The 17,625-nt window shown below is 35.6% G+C and overlaps 1 protein-coding gene across 3 annotated transcripts in view; it reads left to right on the plus strand.

The window, feature by feature from the left end:
• MEMO1 (mediator of cell motility 1) overlaps window positions 1-17,625 on the plus strand; it is a 130,745-nt gene that overhangs the window by 85,535 nt on the left and 27,585 nt on the right. For all 3 annotated transcript variants that reach the window (XM_049870408.1, XM_049870411.1, XM_049870410.1), the window contains one exon: window positions 14,787-14,929. In XM_049870408.1, the coding sequence (XP_049726365.1) occupies window positions 14,787-14,929 (143 nt within the window). The remainder of the gene's footprint in view (window positions 1-14,786; window positions 14,930-17,625) is intronic.

Consider the following 17,625-nt stretch of genomic DNA (forward strand, 5'->3'; position numbering starts at 1 on the left):
TCTTCTTGCTGCCCTTTCACCTTCTCCCTGCCTCCAAGTCCCAAAAGCCATGTCACATGTTTTGGGTTTCTGTTACTCCCCACTTCAGCATTTTTTGTTTCAGTTATCTCTTGCAGCATTAAACTATCACCCTTAAAGGGCTATTATTTTTCTTTATGATTCTGTGGTCAGAAATTTGGCTAGGAGTCAGTGGAAACAATTCATCTCTGTTTCATATGCTGCCATTTGGGGCATGTCCACTTAAGCTGAAGGCTCCCAAGTCATTTCACTTACATGTCTTGGGGCCATGGTGCTGGTTGTCATTCGAGGTGCCTAATTTCTGTTCATCTTGGTCCTCTCTATCTCCTCATGTGTTCTTCACTCATCCTTCCAGGCTTCTTTCTGAACATGGTTCTCTTTCTGTCCAGCAGGAGTGCCTGGAGTTCTTTACATGGCAGCTCAGGGTAGCAAGAGAGCAAAAGTAGAAACTTCCAGGCTTCATACTTCTGCTGCTTTCTACTGATCAAAGCAATTTATAAGGCTAGATTCAAGTGGAGGGAGAAAAATACTCCACTTTTGATTGGAGGAGTGGCAGGAGCATTCAGAAGTGGGAGGAATTTTTGGTGGTTGTTTCTATGCAGACAGGCTGCCATGCTACCACTGTAGTTAAATAGCTTTTCATGTAATTGCTTGTGTAATGGCTGTCTACCATCCCTGATAGTTCCCTGATCTGTTAGTTCCCTGAGGATAGCTAAACCAAAAAACCCATTGCTGTCAAGTAGATTCTGACTCATAGTGACCGTATGGGACAGGGTAGAACTTCCTCATGGGATTTCTAGGGAGTTGCTGGCGGGTTCGAACTGCTGACCTTTTGGTTAGCAGCCAAGTTCTTAACCACTGTGCTACCAGGGCTCCTGTGGGTAGCTAGTCTTCTGTTTTCCTTTGCCCAGCACAGTACCTGGTACAGAGAATGCATTCAGTAATTGTTGAATGAACTAATAACTTTCATTCCATTTTCAATGCTTTTATTAAATATTTTTACAAAAATAGAATCAAACATTCTTTTGTGTTACTGCCTTTCATATCGTGAACTGTTCATTTCTATGCCATTTGTTTACTCCATTTTATTTGGTTATACATAGGACTTTCTAGTATATCTATGTAATATTTTCATCAATTCTTGGACATTTAACTTTTCCACTAGCTTTTTACTATTATAAACAGTCATTACAAGGTTTTGTTTTGTCTTTAAAATTAAATATCTAAGCTATTATAATTCTATGTGTTATCTTAGACTTTTTAAATGCCATTTATTTATTTTTTTTATTTTTTGTAATGAGTAGTATAAAGAAGAAAGCATAAAATAATCCATAATCCTATTGCCCAGGTAACCCTACTGACTGAAAAAAAATACATATACCTAGTTTGCAAGTGTAGGCAGGTATCAAGGACAAAATGAATAGTGAAAGCCTCTCCAGAGCCCCCTAGTGACAATTGTTTTACTGCATTCACTGTATATAATGTGTGTGTATGTGTATGTTTTTTTATGTGTATATAAGTTTGTGTTTATATAATATATATATACACAAACACATGTTTATTCATTTACATTAAAACATGTAAACAAGAGTTCATGTTTCATGTACTTTATTCTGTTCTGCTTTTCCATGTATTATCTTTTTTTAAATTCAGAGTAATTTTTACTATCACCTATATTTGAGAAAGTTTAAGGTTAAGTTAGGATATTCAGAAATGTCTATCTTGAAAAAAAAATCAGTTAATTCTTAAAATTAACAACATTGAGCCACAACTCTTTTTCTTTTCAGTTTGTTCTATTCAGTTACCCTTTTTCCTTTTACCCCTTGTCGCTAGGTCATCCTCAACTGCTGTTTTTTTTAACAGCTTAAAATTTTAATTTTTTCTAATTTATGTACAGTAAAATTCACTCTTTGTGATGTGCAGCTCTGTGACTTTTGAGAAGTGCATAGTCATATATCCATCACCACAGTCTAAACAATTTCTTTGCTGTAATCACTGCTTTTTGTTCACCAAAATGTGTAGAATTAACAGGATATTACAGTAAGTTTGAAAATGTTTGATTGCAAAATAGGGCACTTCAAAACTGTTAATGTTCACTGTAAAATTATTATTATTTTCTTAGCTATATATTATTTTTGTATTGCCAGTATTTTGGAACATGGGTAACTGAAAAAGCACAGTACAGTCTATTTAAATCTGTTCCATCTTCTTCTTTGAGTTCAATTCAATCTTATAAATTCATTATGTCTAAGATTTGATAATTCTTGGGAGATGTGCAAGATTGGTACCATAAATGACACCCATCATGTTCATTCTTGGGGTACCTAGACAGTTACCAAGAAAATTGTTTTTACATAGTTTATCAAGATAGTTAAGCTTAATGCATTTTTGTTATTTTTCTTTTTATCCATATTGACTATATTTTTTAATTCACTGAGTGAGAACATTATAATCAGATGCCTTTGTATGGTATTAAAATTCTATTAAATTTTGAAGAATTAAAGGGTTATTTTCTTAAATAATACTTTATTGTGTTTACGTAGCAAATTAGGTTCCCATTTGACAGTTTCTATACAAGTTGTTCAGTGACATTAGCTGCATTTTTCACAATGTGTCAGCATTCTCATTAATTGTGTTCTCATGGTTCCATTTCTAGTATTGTCGTTTCTCTGCTCCCTTTGTTTTCTCATCTTTGCTTTAGAGTAATTGTTGTCCTTTTGGTCTCATATAGGTGGTTTTTTAATGGAGCCCCATACTCATGGGTATTCTTTGTGTGTCACACTTATTTCACTAAAAGGTGACCTTAGGGGATAGTTTATAAAGGGTTAATTTTAGAATTAAAATTATTGTTTAAGAGTTATGTTTCTTCTGATGGTTAAGCTTGATGTTAAACATTTCTGCAGATTAGATTACAGTTCTAAAATTTATAAATTGATGTATTTGTGAGAAGCTTCAGATACAATCACAGTTCTGTGACTTTTCAGGAATTATATCTTTCATTGGTGATAGGTTCTAGGAGTCCCAGACAATAAAAGAAACCATGAATATGTCTGACAAAATCCAAACATAACTATCTATTTTATCTTCAGGATATTCCTTTTCACTCTTTTTTACCTTCTTTCTATATGGGAGAAAGTTTTAAGTTTGCTGAAAGCTAGCATGTCTTTTTGTCACTTTTTTCATTTTTAGTGATCGAGTCATTGCATTCTGTAGATAGTTACTTCAAACAATTTGGGGGTTAGGAGTGGAGTTAAAAAGAGAAGGCCAATAATGGAGAACCAAACAAAATCAAACTCGTTGCCGATGAGTCGATTCCGACTCATAGCAACTCTACTGGGCAGAGTAGAACTGCCTCATAGAGTTTCCAGGGAGCACCTGGTGGATTCGAACTGCCAGCCTTTTGTCAGCAAACATAGCTCTTAACCACTATGCTACCAGGGTTTCCAAGAATAGAGAAGTAGCCTAAAAAAAGGATATATATTTCCAAATCAGTAAAACTTTTTCCATTTTCTCAAAGAAAACTGCCTCATCTTAAGTGAATTATTTAATGACCCAAGTATCCTGTAATTCTTTGTCAGTTTATATCTCTGATTTCACCATTTAAAATTTGCTATTTTGAGGTGGTTAGAATGAGTATTTATTTTCCTTCGACTTTATCTCTTTCTCATAAATACAAAAAATTGAGGCTGCTTTCTAACATCTGTTTTAATCACAAATTAAGAATAATGTATTATAGCAAAGAAGTCAGCTATTAAGTAAAACTCATTTTAGCCCTCAAATGGTAATTTTTCACCTTCACATTTTACTAATTAATGCTATGCAAAAATAAGATTGTTTTTGAGATGACATCCACTTTCAAAAATTTAAAATGTTGGTTAAACTGAATTTTTTATATGTTGTAGAGTCACCTAATTATACTAATCTCTGAGCAAGGAATTATAGGAAATACAAAAATAAGCAAACATTGTGTTTCCTCAGACAGCTTATTGCCTGGTAGGAGAGAGAAGAAATATATCTAAATGTAATATAAAAAAACCCAGGCAAATGCAAATGTAATAAGTACAATAGAAGAGTTTATGGGAGCAGAAAATGGGATGTGAGAGCAGAGAGAGAATAGCTGGGAAGACTTCATAAAGGAGGTAGCATTTGATTGAACTTTGAAGATGGCTGTGATTTTCATAGAATGAGGAATAAGGTTTTTGCAGAAAAGGGAGCATCGTAAACAAAGAAAAAACAGCTATGGAGGTAGGAAATCCCAGGGCTTATTTTTAAAGGGAGAAAATTACTTGGTTTAGCTTGCAGGGATTGCAAAAGGCTTGACCAGCAACTGACTTCTGTCTGTAGATGTTTCCTGTTTGGCCTGTATAGAGTTATCTTCATTTATATGAGTGTTTTTAATTGGACATTGGCTCCACCACTCCATGTCATCTCATACCTTACGTGCTTTTTCACACCGTTTATGGTGCCAGTCTAGGGGCTGGAGGCATTTGAGTACGTGATCTGTAGAGGCTTAGTGTAATGGGTAGGATTCAGGAAGTTGGAAGATTGTGACAAGATCATGGAGGATATTGAATGCCGTTTTAAGGTATCTGGATTTTATTCTGTGATCAGTGAAGAACTAGTAAAAGTTCCTTAGTAAATGAGGGACATGATTAGAACTGGGCTATGTTAATATTATTCTTTGATGGTGTGATGGCGTTGTGAAGGTGGATTAGAGTTGGAAGAGACTCACAGAAATAGTAAAGGAATCATGTGGGCTTTCAACCAAGGTAGTAACTGATTGAGGTAGTTATTTGGGAGACATTTAAGGGTTAGAATCAACAGGATTTGTAAATGTTTCTATATGGGGGAGTAAGATGATTTGAAGATAAGGCAAAAGCTTAAGCCCTATAAATATTGTCATCATCAGAGATAGTAATAGTGGTAAGCTTAAGAGAACGTAGGATATAGAAATGTTGTCTTATTTTTTAACAAAATACAGGATTTATAATCTGAAGCCAGATTTGGCCCATTTATGATAGGACTGTATTGCTTCATAGTAGCTTCAAATAATTGTGTTTCCAAAGTAGAGTTTAGTATGGCTCTCTGTTGTGGTTAGTTGCTGTCATATTGATTCCGACTCATAGTGACCCCATGTATGCAGAGTAGAACTGCTGAGGGTTTTCAAGGCTGTGTCCTTTTGGAAGCAGATCTCCAAGCCTGTCTTCCAAGGTGCCTGTTGGTGGGTTTGAACTACAAACCTTTCTGCTAGTAATCATACACTTAGCCATTTGTGCCTCTCAGAGAGCTTCAGGACTTTCTACTAACTGAAATATGTCCTTCCTTGGAAAACCTTTCTTATCAATAAACCTACTTGAGTGAAAATTAAGACAGAAACAACCTTTGGGACTAATTTCGGGAATCTCTTTAGATTCACTTAACTGTCTAAATAGTAAAGATTTATAATGACTTAAATGTTAAGTCATTGACAGCTGAGTCCTTCCCCCCACCAGTTCTTTGGCTTTGCGTAATGCTTTCGGGATCTTTGTAGTTTGTTCTTTCTCACGATAAATCAAGGGTATTTTGAATGAACTCTCTAAGTATGCCTCTGTGGCTTGAAGGTGAATTTGATCAATGTGAGAGAAATTCTTCCTTATAGGGCTCCCTACAGCTCTGCTTTTAGGATTAACCTGTTTTGAGGGTCCCACAACCATCTTCACATTCAGTGACTCACAGAGCTTAAGAGGCATTTGGACTCAAGGCTGTTGTTCAGTAGGGGAAGGATAAAATACACAGCAAGACTACCAAAAAAAAAAAAAAAAAAAAAACCAAAAACAGCAAGACTAGCAAGGGAAAAAGACACATCAGGCAGAGGCTGGAGCAATCCAGGTACAGGCCTTCAACATTTTCCCTCCCAGAGGGATGGGCTACATAGAATGGACTTTTTCCTCCAGCAGTGTAACCTGTGCGCAATGTTTCTGTCCAGGGAAGCCTGCTTTATGAATCAAAGTCCAGAGTTTTTATTGGGTGCTGGTTACATAGGTACTCTCTGCCAATGTAACTAGCTACAGCTATCAAAATTCCAGATTCCCAGAATAAAACCAGGTGTTTGCCGTAAATTACATATTGTTTATAAAATCTAGGCAAGCTGGCAAAGCAGTATTCAGAGCCCAAGTAAGTAAAACAACCTTACCAAAATAAGGAACACTGACACTCTAAATTCAGGTTGCTAGACCCAGCCAAGGGCTAACCCTGCAAGCCAACCCTTCCAAAGACAGCAGGCTTGCTATGTTAACTCACCCATTCCTTTTTCCCAATTCCAGGTTACGATGTTGCCATTCCAACTTCCTGGATCTTTGACTCACTTAGATGCCATCCTAACCCTTAATATAGTTTAGGTTTATACTGTATCTTAAGATTTTACTTTGCTTTCTGATTGTAGTCTCTGTCAAGACTACAAATATAAGAAATGGTGAGAGAAAAGTATGGCCTGCTCTTAAAACAAAGTGGAATGGCTTATCTCTTCAGACACTAAAAAAAAAAAAAAAGCCTGAGATTCTCAACCTCTTCCCAGCTTAAATGACAGCCCCAGGAGCAGTGCATTTTTCAGATGTCTTATTCTGTGACGTTTATACTCATGGTTTTTTGTGTATTTCTGGATATATCTTGCAGTTAAATCATTATTGTTGTTGAGGTTAGAAGAAACATGATCTTTATATATTTGTTTCTGAGTTTCCCTTTTGCTATATATTGGTTCCCTGTGAATACTGTCTGTACTTAGCCTGAGAGCATTTTTTAGAATTTATGGAACATGGAATTATAGGTGAAAATTCTTTGTTGGTAGTAATGGAATAATTTCAGTTTCTATGACTATGGGAAGGATGAACGAGAGATAATAAAACATTTGAGAAGATTAGAATATATTTTACTTTTATCAGAGTAAAGATTTTTTTCTATTTACCTGCCTGTATTATGTCCCCTTTGCTCCTATGAATGCATTCTAACTAAAAGAGGAGGAGAGAATAAATCACAAAGTGATATTACAGTGGCAACAACCTTGGCACCTTAAGGATAAGGATAATTTCCCTCTTGAACAACTGTAGCTGTCTTTGTTATGCTTTAATTCTTACCAGATCTTGAAAAGCTCAGGACTGCTTCTAGAATCTTTGGGAAATTGGAGAATTTGTATAGGAAAGAAAAATCTCATATTTATCCATGTTCTTCAGAGGAGAGATATTCAAATTAATGTCAGGGGAAGAATAAGCAAATAAGTATTTGTGTATAGTATTTCATCTAAGATGTCATAAATTTTCAAACTTCACTTATTTGTGTACTACTAATAAAGAAAAAAATTCCCAATTGTTTTCTTATCACTTAGAATTTACATTAGAATTGGAGGTTTTATATTAGAATTTAGACTTTTTATACTCTATGCCATTGAAGGGATTGGTGACACAGTGGTATTGTTTGTTTTTAAAGAGCGTGCTCCACTGTTGATGCTGGAATTTCAACTCATTTTTTCTGTTACACATCTTAGATATGTATAAATTTTCCACGGCATGGTTTAAGCTATAGAACAGAAAGGGAAGGGATAAACTTCCCTCTACATTACTCAGGTGCTCTCAAGAGCCCTGTAAATATTATTACTTGTTTGTTTACAGATGAGGAAATTGATATAGTTTTAAGTAACCTGTTGCAGGTGACATAGCTTGTAAATAGAAAAGGTAGATTTTTTTTAACAGCTTTACTTTAATTGCATGTAAACGTCACCCTTTGTAAGAGTACAACTCAATGATTTTTAGTAAATTTGTGGAGTTGCACAACCATGCCCACAATCAGTTTTAAAACATTTTATCACCTTCAAAAAGAATCCTTCTGTCCATTTGAGTCCCTGCTTCTACTTTCAGTCTCAGGTAACCACTGATGTGCTTTCTATTCCTATAGATTTGCATTTTCTGGGATGAATGGAAATTCTACAAGGTGTAATCTGTTGTGGCTGTCCTTTTTCACTTAGTGTATCTTGAGGTTCATCCATGTGCTAGCATGCATATATCAGTAGCTTATTCTTTTTTCTTGCCAAATGGTATTTCTATATGTAGATGTATCACATTTTGTTCATTCACCAGTTAGTGATCATTTGAATCATTTACAGTTTTTGGCTATTTAACATTCCTGTGAACATTCTTGTACAAGTCTTTGTGTGAACATATTTTCATTTCTTTTGGATAAGTATTAGGAGTAGAATTGGTGGGTCAATGATAAGTCTATGCTTTAACTTTTTCAGAAACTGCTAAACTAATTTCCAGAGTGACTATACTGTTTTACATTCATGAGCAGTGCACAGGGCCACCAGTTTCTTCACATCCTGGCCAGTACCTGCTGTCGTCAGACTTTTTGATTACAGCCGTTATGACGGAAGTGCAGTGAGCTCTTATTATGTTAATAATGTTGAGTATTTTTTTCTGTGCTTATTAGTCATTTGTATATCTTCTTTTGTGAAATATGTATTCACATATTTTGCCCAATTTTTATTTGGGTGATTTATGTTATTACTGAGTTGTAAGAGATTTTTATATATTCTAGATACAAGTTCTTTATCAAATACGTGATTTGTAAAGATTCCTTCCCATTCTGATTTGAGTTTTCATTTTCTTAATGGTGTCTATTGAAGAGCAAAAGTTTTTAATTTTGATTAGCTTCATTTTATCTGTTGTTTTCCTATATGGATACAGCTATTGGTGTCATATTTAAGAAATATTTGCCTAATCCAAGGTCACAAAGATTTTCTCTTGTTTTCTTCTTGAACAGGAATTGGTAAACTACAAACCGAGAACCACGTTTGTCCCGCTGCATGTTTTTGTAAATAAAGTTGGATTAAAACATAGCTACACCCATGCATTTACAAATTGTCTGTGGTTGCTTTCCTGCTCTAATGACAGAGTTGAATAGTTATGACAGACTTTATAGCCAACATAACATAAATATTTACTTTATGACCTCTTTCATACGTTGTTTGCTGATCTCTGTTCTAGGAGTCTTAAAGTTTTAACTAGAATTGTTAGGCCTATGTTCAGATTTAATTTTTGTGTATGGTATGAGATAAAGGTCTAAGTTTGTTTCTTGGGATATGGATATGCAGTTGTCCCACCACCATTTGTTGAACAGATTATCCTGTATGTAATGAGTCTTTTTTTTTTTTCTGCTTTCAAGATTTTCTCCTTGTTTTTGATTTTCAGGAGTTTGATTATGGTATATCTAGGTGAGAATCTCTTTGTATTTATCCTACTTTGGGTTTATTGAGTCTCTTGGATCTGTAGATTGTTTTTCATCAAATTTGGAAAGTTTTCAGCTATTCTAGGTTTTTTTTTCCTGTCTCCTTTCTCTCTTTTCTCTGTTTGAGATTCCTATTATGTGTATGCTGGTATACTTGCTGTCTGTAAGTCTCCAATGTGCTATTCAATTTTCTTTAACCTTTTTTTCCCTCTGTTCCTCAGCTTGGATAATTTCTAATATTTTATCTTCACTTTCACTGATTTTTTTCTCCTATAATACCACATGTGCACTTCAGACCATTTAGGAATTTTCATTTTGGTTTTGTATTTCTCAACTCTAAAATTTCCATTTGGTTCCTTTTCATGGCTCTTTATTGACATTCTTATCTGTTTACTCATGGGCATTGTATTTTCTTTATTTCTTTAAGCATGACTTCCTTTAATTCTTTGAAAATTTATAATAACTGTTTTGAAGTCTTTGCCAAATCCAGTATCTTGTCCCGTTCGAATACAGTTTTTAGTGGTTACTTTTTTTTCCCCTAAGTATGGGTCACAATTTCCTGTTCCTTGGTATATGATTCATAATTCATATAATATAGCAACTCTGGATTCTGATTTTATTCATGTTTTCCCTACAGGTTGTTATTATGTACTTTTTTAAAGCAACTTGCTTGGTCTTAGTCTGTGGAATTTGTGTTCCTCATGATTGCTGTCTGTCCCCTCAGCTTTTTTTTAATTCTAGTTTTCATTTTTAAGATTGCTTCCTAGAGTTCACCTCTGTGCCTGCATAGCTTAGTGCTTGTCTAATGATTAGTTGGAGATTGTGCTTTCACCCTGCCAGTGGATTGTGTGTGTGCTGGGAAGCACATTTAAAATTCAGGCCATTTTCAAGGTTGGCTCTTTTACTTTCCATTGGATTCTCTTAAGTCACTCATGTGTGTGCACCCAGATTCCCAGTCAGCTAGGAATGTGTGAAGAGCTTGGTTTCTGTCAAGTCTCCCCAATTAGCGGACATTTTATGAGGGAACTTATGGTCTCCTATGCTTGTATGTGCAATCTCTTAGTCAGCCAGGATTGTATGGACTGCATAGGCCTCTCCTCAGAGATTTGTGGAGGATTTATCAAGACTTTCTGTGGCTCTGTCATTTCCAAGATTTCTCTGTTGAATTTCTAGCTAGTCCTCAGGTAGCAGCTTGCCCCAGCTGGTACAACAATCTCAGGCTAAGAGAACTGTACGCTTTTCTGTTTCCAGCTGGGTGTGTGTTTTCTGCCCTCTTTTCCAAATCAAAGTCATTCGCCTTCAGCAATGAAACTATTGGTTTTCATAGCCAACCTTACCCAGGTGGAGCTACCAGGTCAAAGGAGTAGGGAAGGGGATAGAGGCAGCCACTGGCAAGACACCAGTCTTCACTATTCTTACCAGAAGTCCAGATGTTTTTTAACAGTAAATTCTTCTCATTTGTATTTTGCCTTTAGTTGGCTTTCAGAACCCAGAAATGGTTGTTTTGGTAGCTTTTTCAAGTTTTATAGTTGTTCTTTTGGGGAGAGATTTTGTACTCCTCCACTAGAGGGAGGCCCACTTCAGAATGCAAATTTTAAAACCCAGGTATAGTACATAGTCTTCAAAGACGAATGCTTTTTCCCTTAATTCGTGCTACCTTTTTTGTGGGGATAGAGAACAGGTAATTTTTTTGTGTGTGTGTGCTTTAAGTGGAAGTTTACAAATCAAGTCAGTCTCTCATACAAAAATTTGTATACACCTTCTGTGTACTCCTAGTTGCTCTCGCCCTAATGAGACAGCACACTCCTCCTCTCCACCCTGTATTCCCAGTGCCCATTCAGCCAGCTTCTGTCCCCCTCTGCCTTCTCATCTCCCCTCCAGACAGGAGCTGCCCACGTAGTCTCATGTGTCTACATGCCTCACCAGTATAATTTTCTATCTTATAGTCCAGTCTAATGCCTGTCTGAAGAGTTGGCTTTGGGAATGGTCCCAGTCTTGGGCTAACGGACGGTCTGAGGACCATGACATCTGGAGTCCTTCTAGTCTCAGTCAGACCATTAAGTCTGGTCTTTTTACAAGAATTTGAGGTTTGCATCCCACTCCTCTCCTCTTCTTTCCTTTTGGTTTAGTCCAGTTGTGCTGACCTCTCCTGTATTGTGTGTTGTTTTTAGCTTCACCTAAAATAGTTCTTGTCTACTATCTTATTAATGAATGCCCCCTCCCTCCCTCTGTCCCCACCCTCATAACAACCAAAGAATATTTTCTTCTGTGTTTAAACTATTTCTTGAGTTCTTGTAATAGTAGTCTCATACAGTATTTGTCCCTTTGCAGCTTACTAATCACTTAGCATAATGCCTTCCAGACTCCTCCATGTTAGGAAATGTTTCATGGATTCATCATTGTTCTTTATCAATGTGTAGTATTCCACTGTGTGAATATGCCATAATTTATTTATCCATTAATCCGTTGATGGGTACCTTGGTTACTTCCATCTTTTTGATATTGTGAACAGTGCTGCAGTGAACATGGGTGTAAATATGTCTATTTGTGTGATGGCTCTTATTTCTCTAGGATATGTTCCAAGGCGTGGGATTGCTGGATCATATGTTAGTTCTATTTCTAGCTTTTTAAGGAAGCACCAAATCAATTTCCAAGGTGGTTGTACCATTTTACATTCTCACCAGTAGTATAAAGTGTTCAGTCTCTCCACAACCTCTCCAACATTTATTATTTTGTGTTTTTTGGATTAATGCCAGCCTTTTTGGAGTTTTTTCTTTTTTTTTTTTGGAGTGTGATGGTATCTCATTGTAGTTTTGATTTGCATTTCTCTAATGGCTAATGATCGTGAGCATTTCCTCATGTATCTGTTAGCTGCCTGAATGCCTTCTTTAGTGAAGTGCCTGTTCATATCCTTTACTCATTTTTTAAATGGGTTGTCTTTTTCTTGTTGAGCTTTTGCAGTATCGTGTAGATTTTAGAGATCAGATGCTGATTAGAAATATCATAGCTAAAAACTTTTTCCCAGTCTGTAGGTAATCTTTTTACTCTTTTGGTGAAGTCTTTGGATGAGCATAGGTGTTTGATTTTTTGAGCTCCCAGTTACCTAGTTTCTTTTCTGGTGTTTGTGCATTGTTAGTAATGTTTAGTATACGGTTTATGTCATGTATTAGGGCTCCTAGCATTGTCCCAATTTTTTCTTCCATGGTCTTTATCATTTTAGATTTTATATTTAGGTCTGATCCATTTTGGGTTAGTTTTTGTGCATGGCGTGAGGTATGGGTCTTGTTTCATTTTTTTGCAGATGGATATCCAGTTATGCCAGCACTATTTGTTAAAGAGACTCTTTTCCCTATTTAACTGACTCTGTGCCTTTGTCAAATATCAGCTGCTCATATGTGGATGGATTTATGTCTGTATTCTCAATTCTGTTCCATTGGTCTATGTATCTGCTGTTGTACAGGTACCAGGCTGTTTTGGCTACTGTGACGCTATAATAAGAGAACAAGTAATTTTTTAAAAGAGAGAAATAAATAACAAAGAGGAGTGAATGGATGAACCGTGATTAAGTCTTAGAGTTCTAAATAGTACGAGACGTTTACCTGTGTATACGTAGATTTGTGAGCTCAAACTGAGGTTGGTTGAAGGGTTTGGTGGCTCTCCTGGAACAACATGTGTTGTTTCTTCAGAGGGACAAATAATTTTCTTTATAATATACCTTGCTTCATAACAATTTTATGAAATAGGTATTATAATTATTATTTTACAGATAAGGAAACAAATTCTCAGTTTAGGGACTTACCCTTGCTCTCAACATGTGTACGTGGTAGAGACGGGACTTAATCCCATGTCTTCTGACTTCTTGTTCTTTATATTCTATATAACTGCTTTCCTTTCTCTGCCATGTCATAATTACTTGAAGATTCCTTGATGATCTTAGTGTATTTATTTGTGTAAATAGTACTTGAGATTGGAACAGTTCACAACAATCTTCCTAAATTTTTGCTAGGAGCTCAAATTCTTTCTTTTCCCCCCAAATGATAATCGTTCTTAACTCACTGAAGAGTCCCTGTTCATTCAGGCAGTTATTAAGCAAACTGGTAAGAGTCATAGAAGGAGATGTCCCATGGCAGCTTCCTCTGCCAGCTTCCTCTTTTTTTCTTACTCCATAGATGCAGATTCTGCCCAAGAAGCCCCTGCATTGCAGAGGGACTGGAGATCTGTATGATCTGTTTATTTCGCAATTGACAAGGGTAAGGGGGCCTTTTTGGGGGAGGCGCTTGGGTGCCCTGAATTTAGCTTTGTGCAGCTGGAGTAATATTTATTTTGGGATTCTTAAGCTTAGTATTTTTAAAAACCCTTCTATGAATTGTTTGTCCTACAGTAGTTAAGTGTCAGATTATCATATTAAAAAGCATTTATTGTAATAGTGATTTTTTTTAAAGTTCTGTTCAAAAAAGTCATATAAACTTGAGTTATGCTTCTAAAAATTCTAAATCTGGAGTCATTTAGCATATACTGAATATAAGTAAAATTTCACTATAATTAAAATTTTAGAAAGATTTTTGATAACTATTTCTATAACCCATAATAAATTAAAAAAAAAAAAGAAAAAACCTTTTGCCATCGAGTCGATTCCGACTCATAGTGACCCTATAAGACAGAGTAGACCTGCCCCATAGAGTTTCTAAGAAGTGCCTGGTGGATTTGAACTGCTGACCTTTTGGTTAGCGTCCATAAGGCTTAATCATTATGCCACCAGGGTTGCTCTATTAATCTGCTCTGTTCCTTTTCCATGTATCCATCAAACTGTAGAGTGAAAAAGGGATTTATGGATATACCATGAAAATTGTGGGTGGGTGTGGTGTCTTTTTTCTTGCTGGTAGAAATTATTACTGGCTTCCTTGAATTCTGTATCTACCCTACATGCCAATGAAATTTGAGTTATATCTGCAGACTGTCCTGTATATCTGTTCATTAGGATAAGTATAAAAGTACAGTTGGTGAGTCTTAGGGGAGCCAAGATTAATCAGTTTTATAGTTCTCACTTAGCAGGTTTATAGAACAAATGTCAGAAATGATGGTATTTATAGTAGGATACAATTAAAATAGGCAAGGAAGAGTTTGATACTCTTTTAAAGTTGCAGAAGCATTAGACAGATGATTAGAGCCCTGATGGGTAGACTTGAGAAGATTTGAGTTGGTGATGGTCTGATTGGCCTATTTTTATTTTCGAGGATATTATTATACCTGGTAGTGAAATAGTTTTGTTTACCTAAAGAAGTAGTGTACATTTATATAATTTAAATTGATGTTTTTAGTATTCTATATGTTTTATACTTTTAAATGGTCCTCTTTAAACATTCAATTTTTAGATTTTAAAATCAACAGTAACTTTATATATGTTATCCTTACCGCTGTTAATAAACATTCCACTTTCTAGTGCCAACATATTTGGAAAACTGTTTTTATCCTTAAACATCTTAATGACTTTTTTTTTTCCTTCTGTTTTCTTTAAGCCATAAGGATGAGTTTACCATTATTCCTGTACTGGTTGGAGCTCTGAGTGAGTCAAAAGAACAGGAATTCGGAAAACTCTTCAGTAAATACCTAGCGGATCCTAGTAATCTCTTTGTGGTTTCTTCTGATTTCTGCCATTGGGGTAAGTTCTAGATTTTAACATACCATGGTATACTTGTGGTTAAAGGTATCTTTTCATTCTAAATTCTGATTTTCAGTTCTTTATCACTTTCTTTGGGAAGTTTTACTTTTAAGAACAATGTTTAAAAGTGAATAAAAAAGTCTTTTGGTCATTTAAAAAAGATCAGACTATAATAGTAGATTATGTTTGCATTTCCAAAGGCGACTGGTATAATTGGATTCACACTGTGAGGGCATCCTTGCTTAGGTACTTAATGTTAGTGGAGTTAAGATCTTTTTAACCCTGTTTCCAGCTACAGTATGCATTGTAGATTCTCTGTAGTTGGTTCTGTGGTGGATAAAACAAACGTTCTTCATTAGAATATAGAAGAGCACTATATGCTATGCTAGTCCTTTTGTACATCTCCTTTTTTTTGTAATTAGCCTTTTTTCTCCTCAGTGCTTAATTTTTGCTCACAGTTGCCATCAGTTTAGATTTACCCTCCAAAGATAGCACATTGCATTGGTAGTAGTTTATAACGGTAGGAACTCTTAAATTATTTTTGTGAATTTAAAGAGTAATAATATATCATAGAGGAAGTAAAGCTTTTGTGGATGCTTCTTTAGTAAACTTTGTTTTTTGGATTCTTTGGATATAGTTTGCACTCATTTACCCAGTACTATCCCAGCATATTTATGAGTTCCGTTCCCTTTAGGACATCTCTTTGACTCATTCATTCATTGTTTAAGGATGCCAATATCTGTTCATTCATCATCTAGTTCTTTGATTATATTGTTAGTATGGCCAGAAAAACTTCCTTAATGAGACGTAGGGAGCCCTGGCTTTTACATGTCTTACCCATTGATTACCAGAGTTGATTCAGTATATCTGGCCTGGTTAGGCTTGTATCTTCTCTTACCTCCCACACTGAGTGGCTTTCTTAAAGGCATGATCTCATTGAAGAGAACTGTTGTTCCTAATGGTATAGTTTTTTGTTTAAGGCAGTGGTTCTCAACTGGGGGCATTTTTTGCTTCCTGTGGGGTATTTGGCAATGTCTGGGGATATTTTTGGTCATCACAAGTAGGGGAAAAGGGGTGTGGTACTGACATCTAGTGGGTAGAGGCCGGGGTTGCTACTGAACATCTTACAGTGCAAAGGACAGCCCCCCTACATCAAAGAATTATCTGGTCCAAAAACATAATAGTGCTGAGGTTAAGAAACCCTGGTTTAGGATATGCAGATGGCTGAGCTTCCTTGCCAGATTCACAAAGAAGCTCTCAAGGTTCCTTAATAACTAATTCTATTGGATAGTTATTGTGTTACATGGAAGTTTTTTTTTTATGAATATATATATATGTACATTCTTCTTGGATTTGAGGGCTAGATACTAGATGCTTAAAAGGGCTTTTATTTTTTTTAATTTCTTTGGTATTCTGAAATTTAGTAATGGTTGATCTTAACCTAGGGAGTATCATTACTGTTAAAAGGGCTATTTTTCTTAGCATTGTGAATTTGCTTTGGTAACAAAACATGTTTTGGAAATTAAAAGATCCTCAAAGCTGTGCTCTGTCCTTTTTCATTTTTAAGGCTGTTGTGAACGACTTGATTTTAGTTTCCCTGATACTGTTGTTCAGAGTCTGAAATCTTTGTCCAGATTGGCACCATGTGCAACCACAGCATAAATTCACATTGAACATTAGTAGGTGTCCTAATATTACTATCTTCTGTGGAATTATCTTTTTTTTTTTTTCATCTCATTCATGAAGAGATAATCTGACATATCAGGGATTTTTTAATAATTCCAATGCAAGCAAACTTTAGTCCTTGACTATCTTTAAGTACAAAGATAGAGAAAGAAAAATGAATTCTGTCATATGTTCTACCCACATTTTCAGAAAATTGGTTAGGTCATGATCTCCCCTGATTTCTTGAAAATCTTAGCATTTAAATAGTAAGGTAGGATTACTATGTTATATTTACAAAAAAGAACCTAAATTTTTAGAAGGTTGATAAATGTTAGCTATGAGAATTGTTCGGAACTAAAACGTATTTATATTTACATTTGGTGATTACATAACAGAATTTTTCCAAATGTTCATTTCAGTGTGTCATCATCACTAAAAATACTCATTAAGTGCTTACTTTGTACTTACAGAAGGTACTGTGCTTGTTCTTGGTAGGAAATTTGGTAGTTGTTGGGAGGGAAGGGGCTGGTGCCCTTGTGGTGCAGTGGTTAAGAGCTTGGCTGCTAACCAGACGATCAGCAGTTCAAATCTACCAGCTGCTCCTTGGAAACCCTATGGGGCAGTTCTACTCTGTCCTATAGGGTCATTATGAGTCAAAATAGACTCGACAGCAATAGGTTTGGGAAGTAATGGGAAGTTGTGTACTATTGCAAAATTATTTGTCTCCTTACTACCATAGTAATAGTAACTGTCATTCTTGTAAAGTAAGATTCACTCTCTATTTTACATACCTATTGAAGTAATATGAATAATTGACTAGCTATGGATTAAACTATCTTAATTTAGGAATTAAGTTTCATTTTTCTCAAATTCAAACTGTAGTGGCACTGGGGTATCTTTCCTGAATTAGGAAGAGTGCTAGATTTCCATCTCAAAAATCTAGCTTTTTTCATGAAGATAATATCTAGGGGTGCTTTTATTTCTTTCTTTCTTTTTTTAAAAGATACCATACCAAACTAATCATAACACTG

This window comes from Elephas maximus, chromosome 26 (assembly GCF_024166365.1).
Source record: "Elephas maximus indicus isolate mEleMax1 chromosome 26, mEleMax1 primary haplotype, whole genome shotgun sequence".
In the NCBI taxonomy this organism is placed as follows: domain Eukaryota; kingdom Metazoa; phylum Chordata; class Mammalia; order Proboscidea; family Elephantidae; genus Elephas; species Elephas maximus.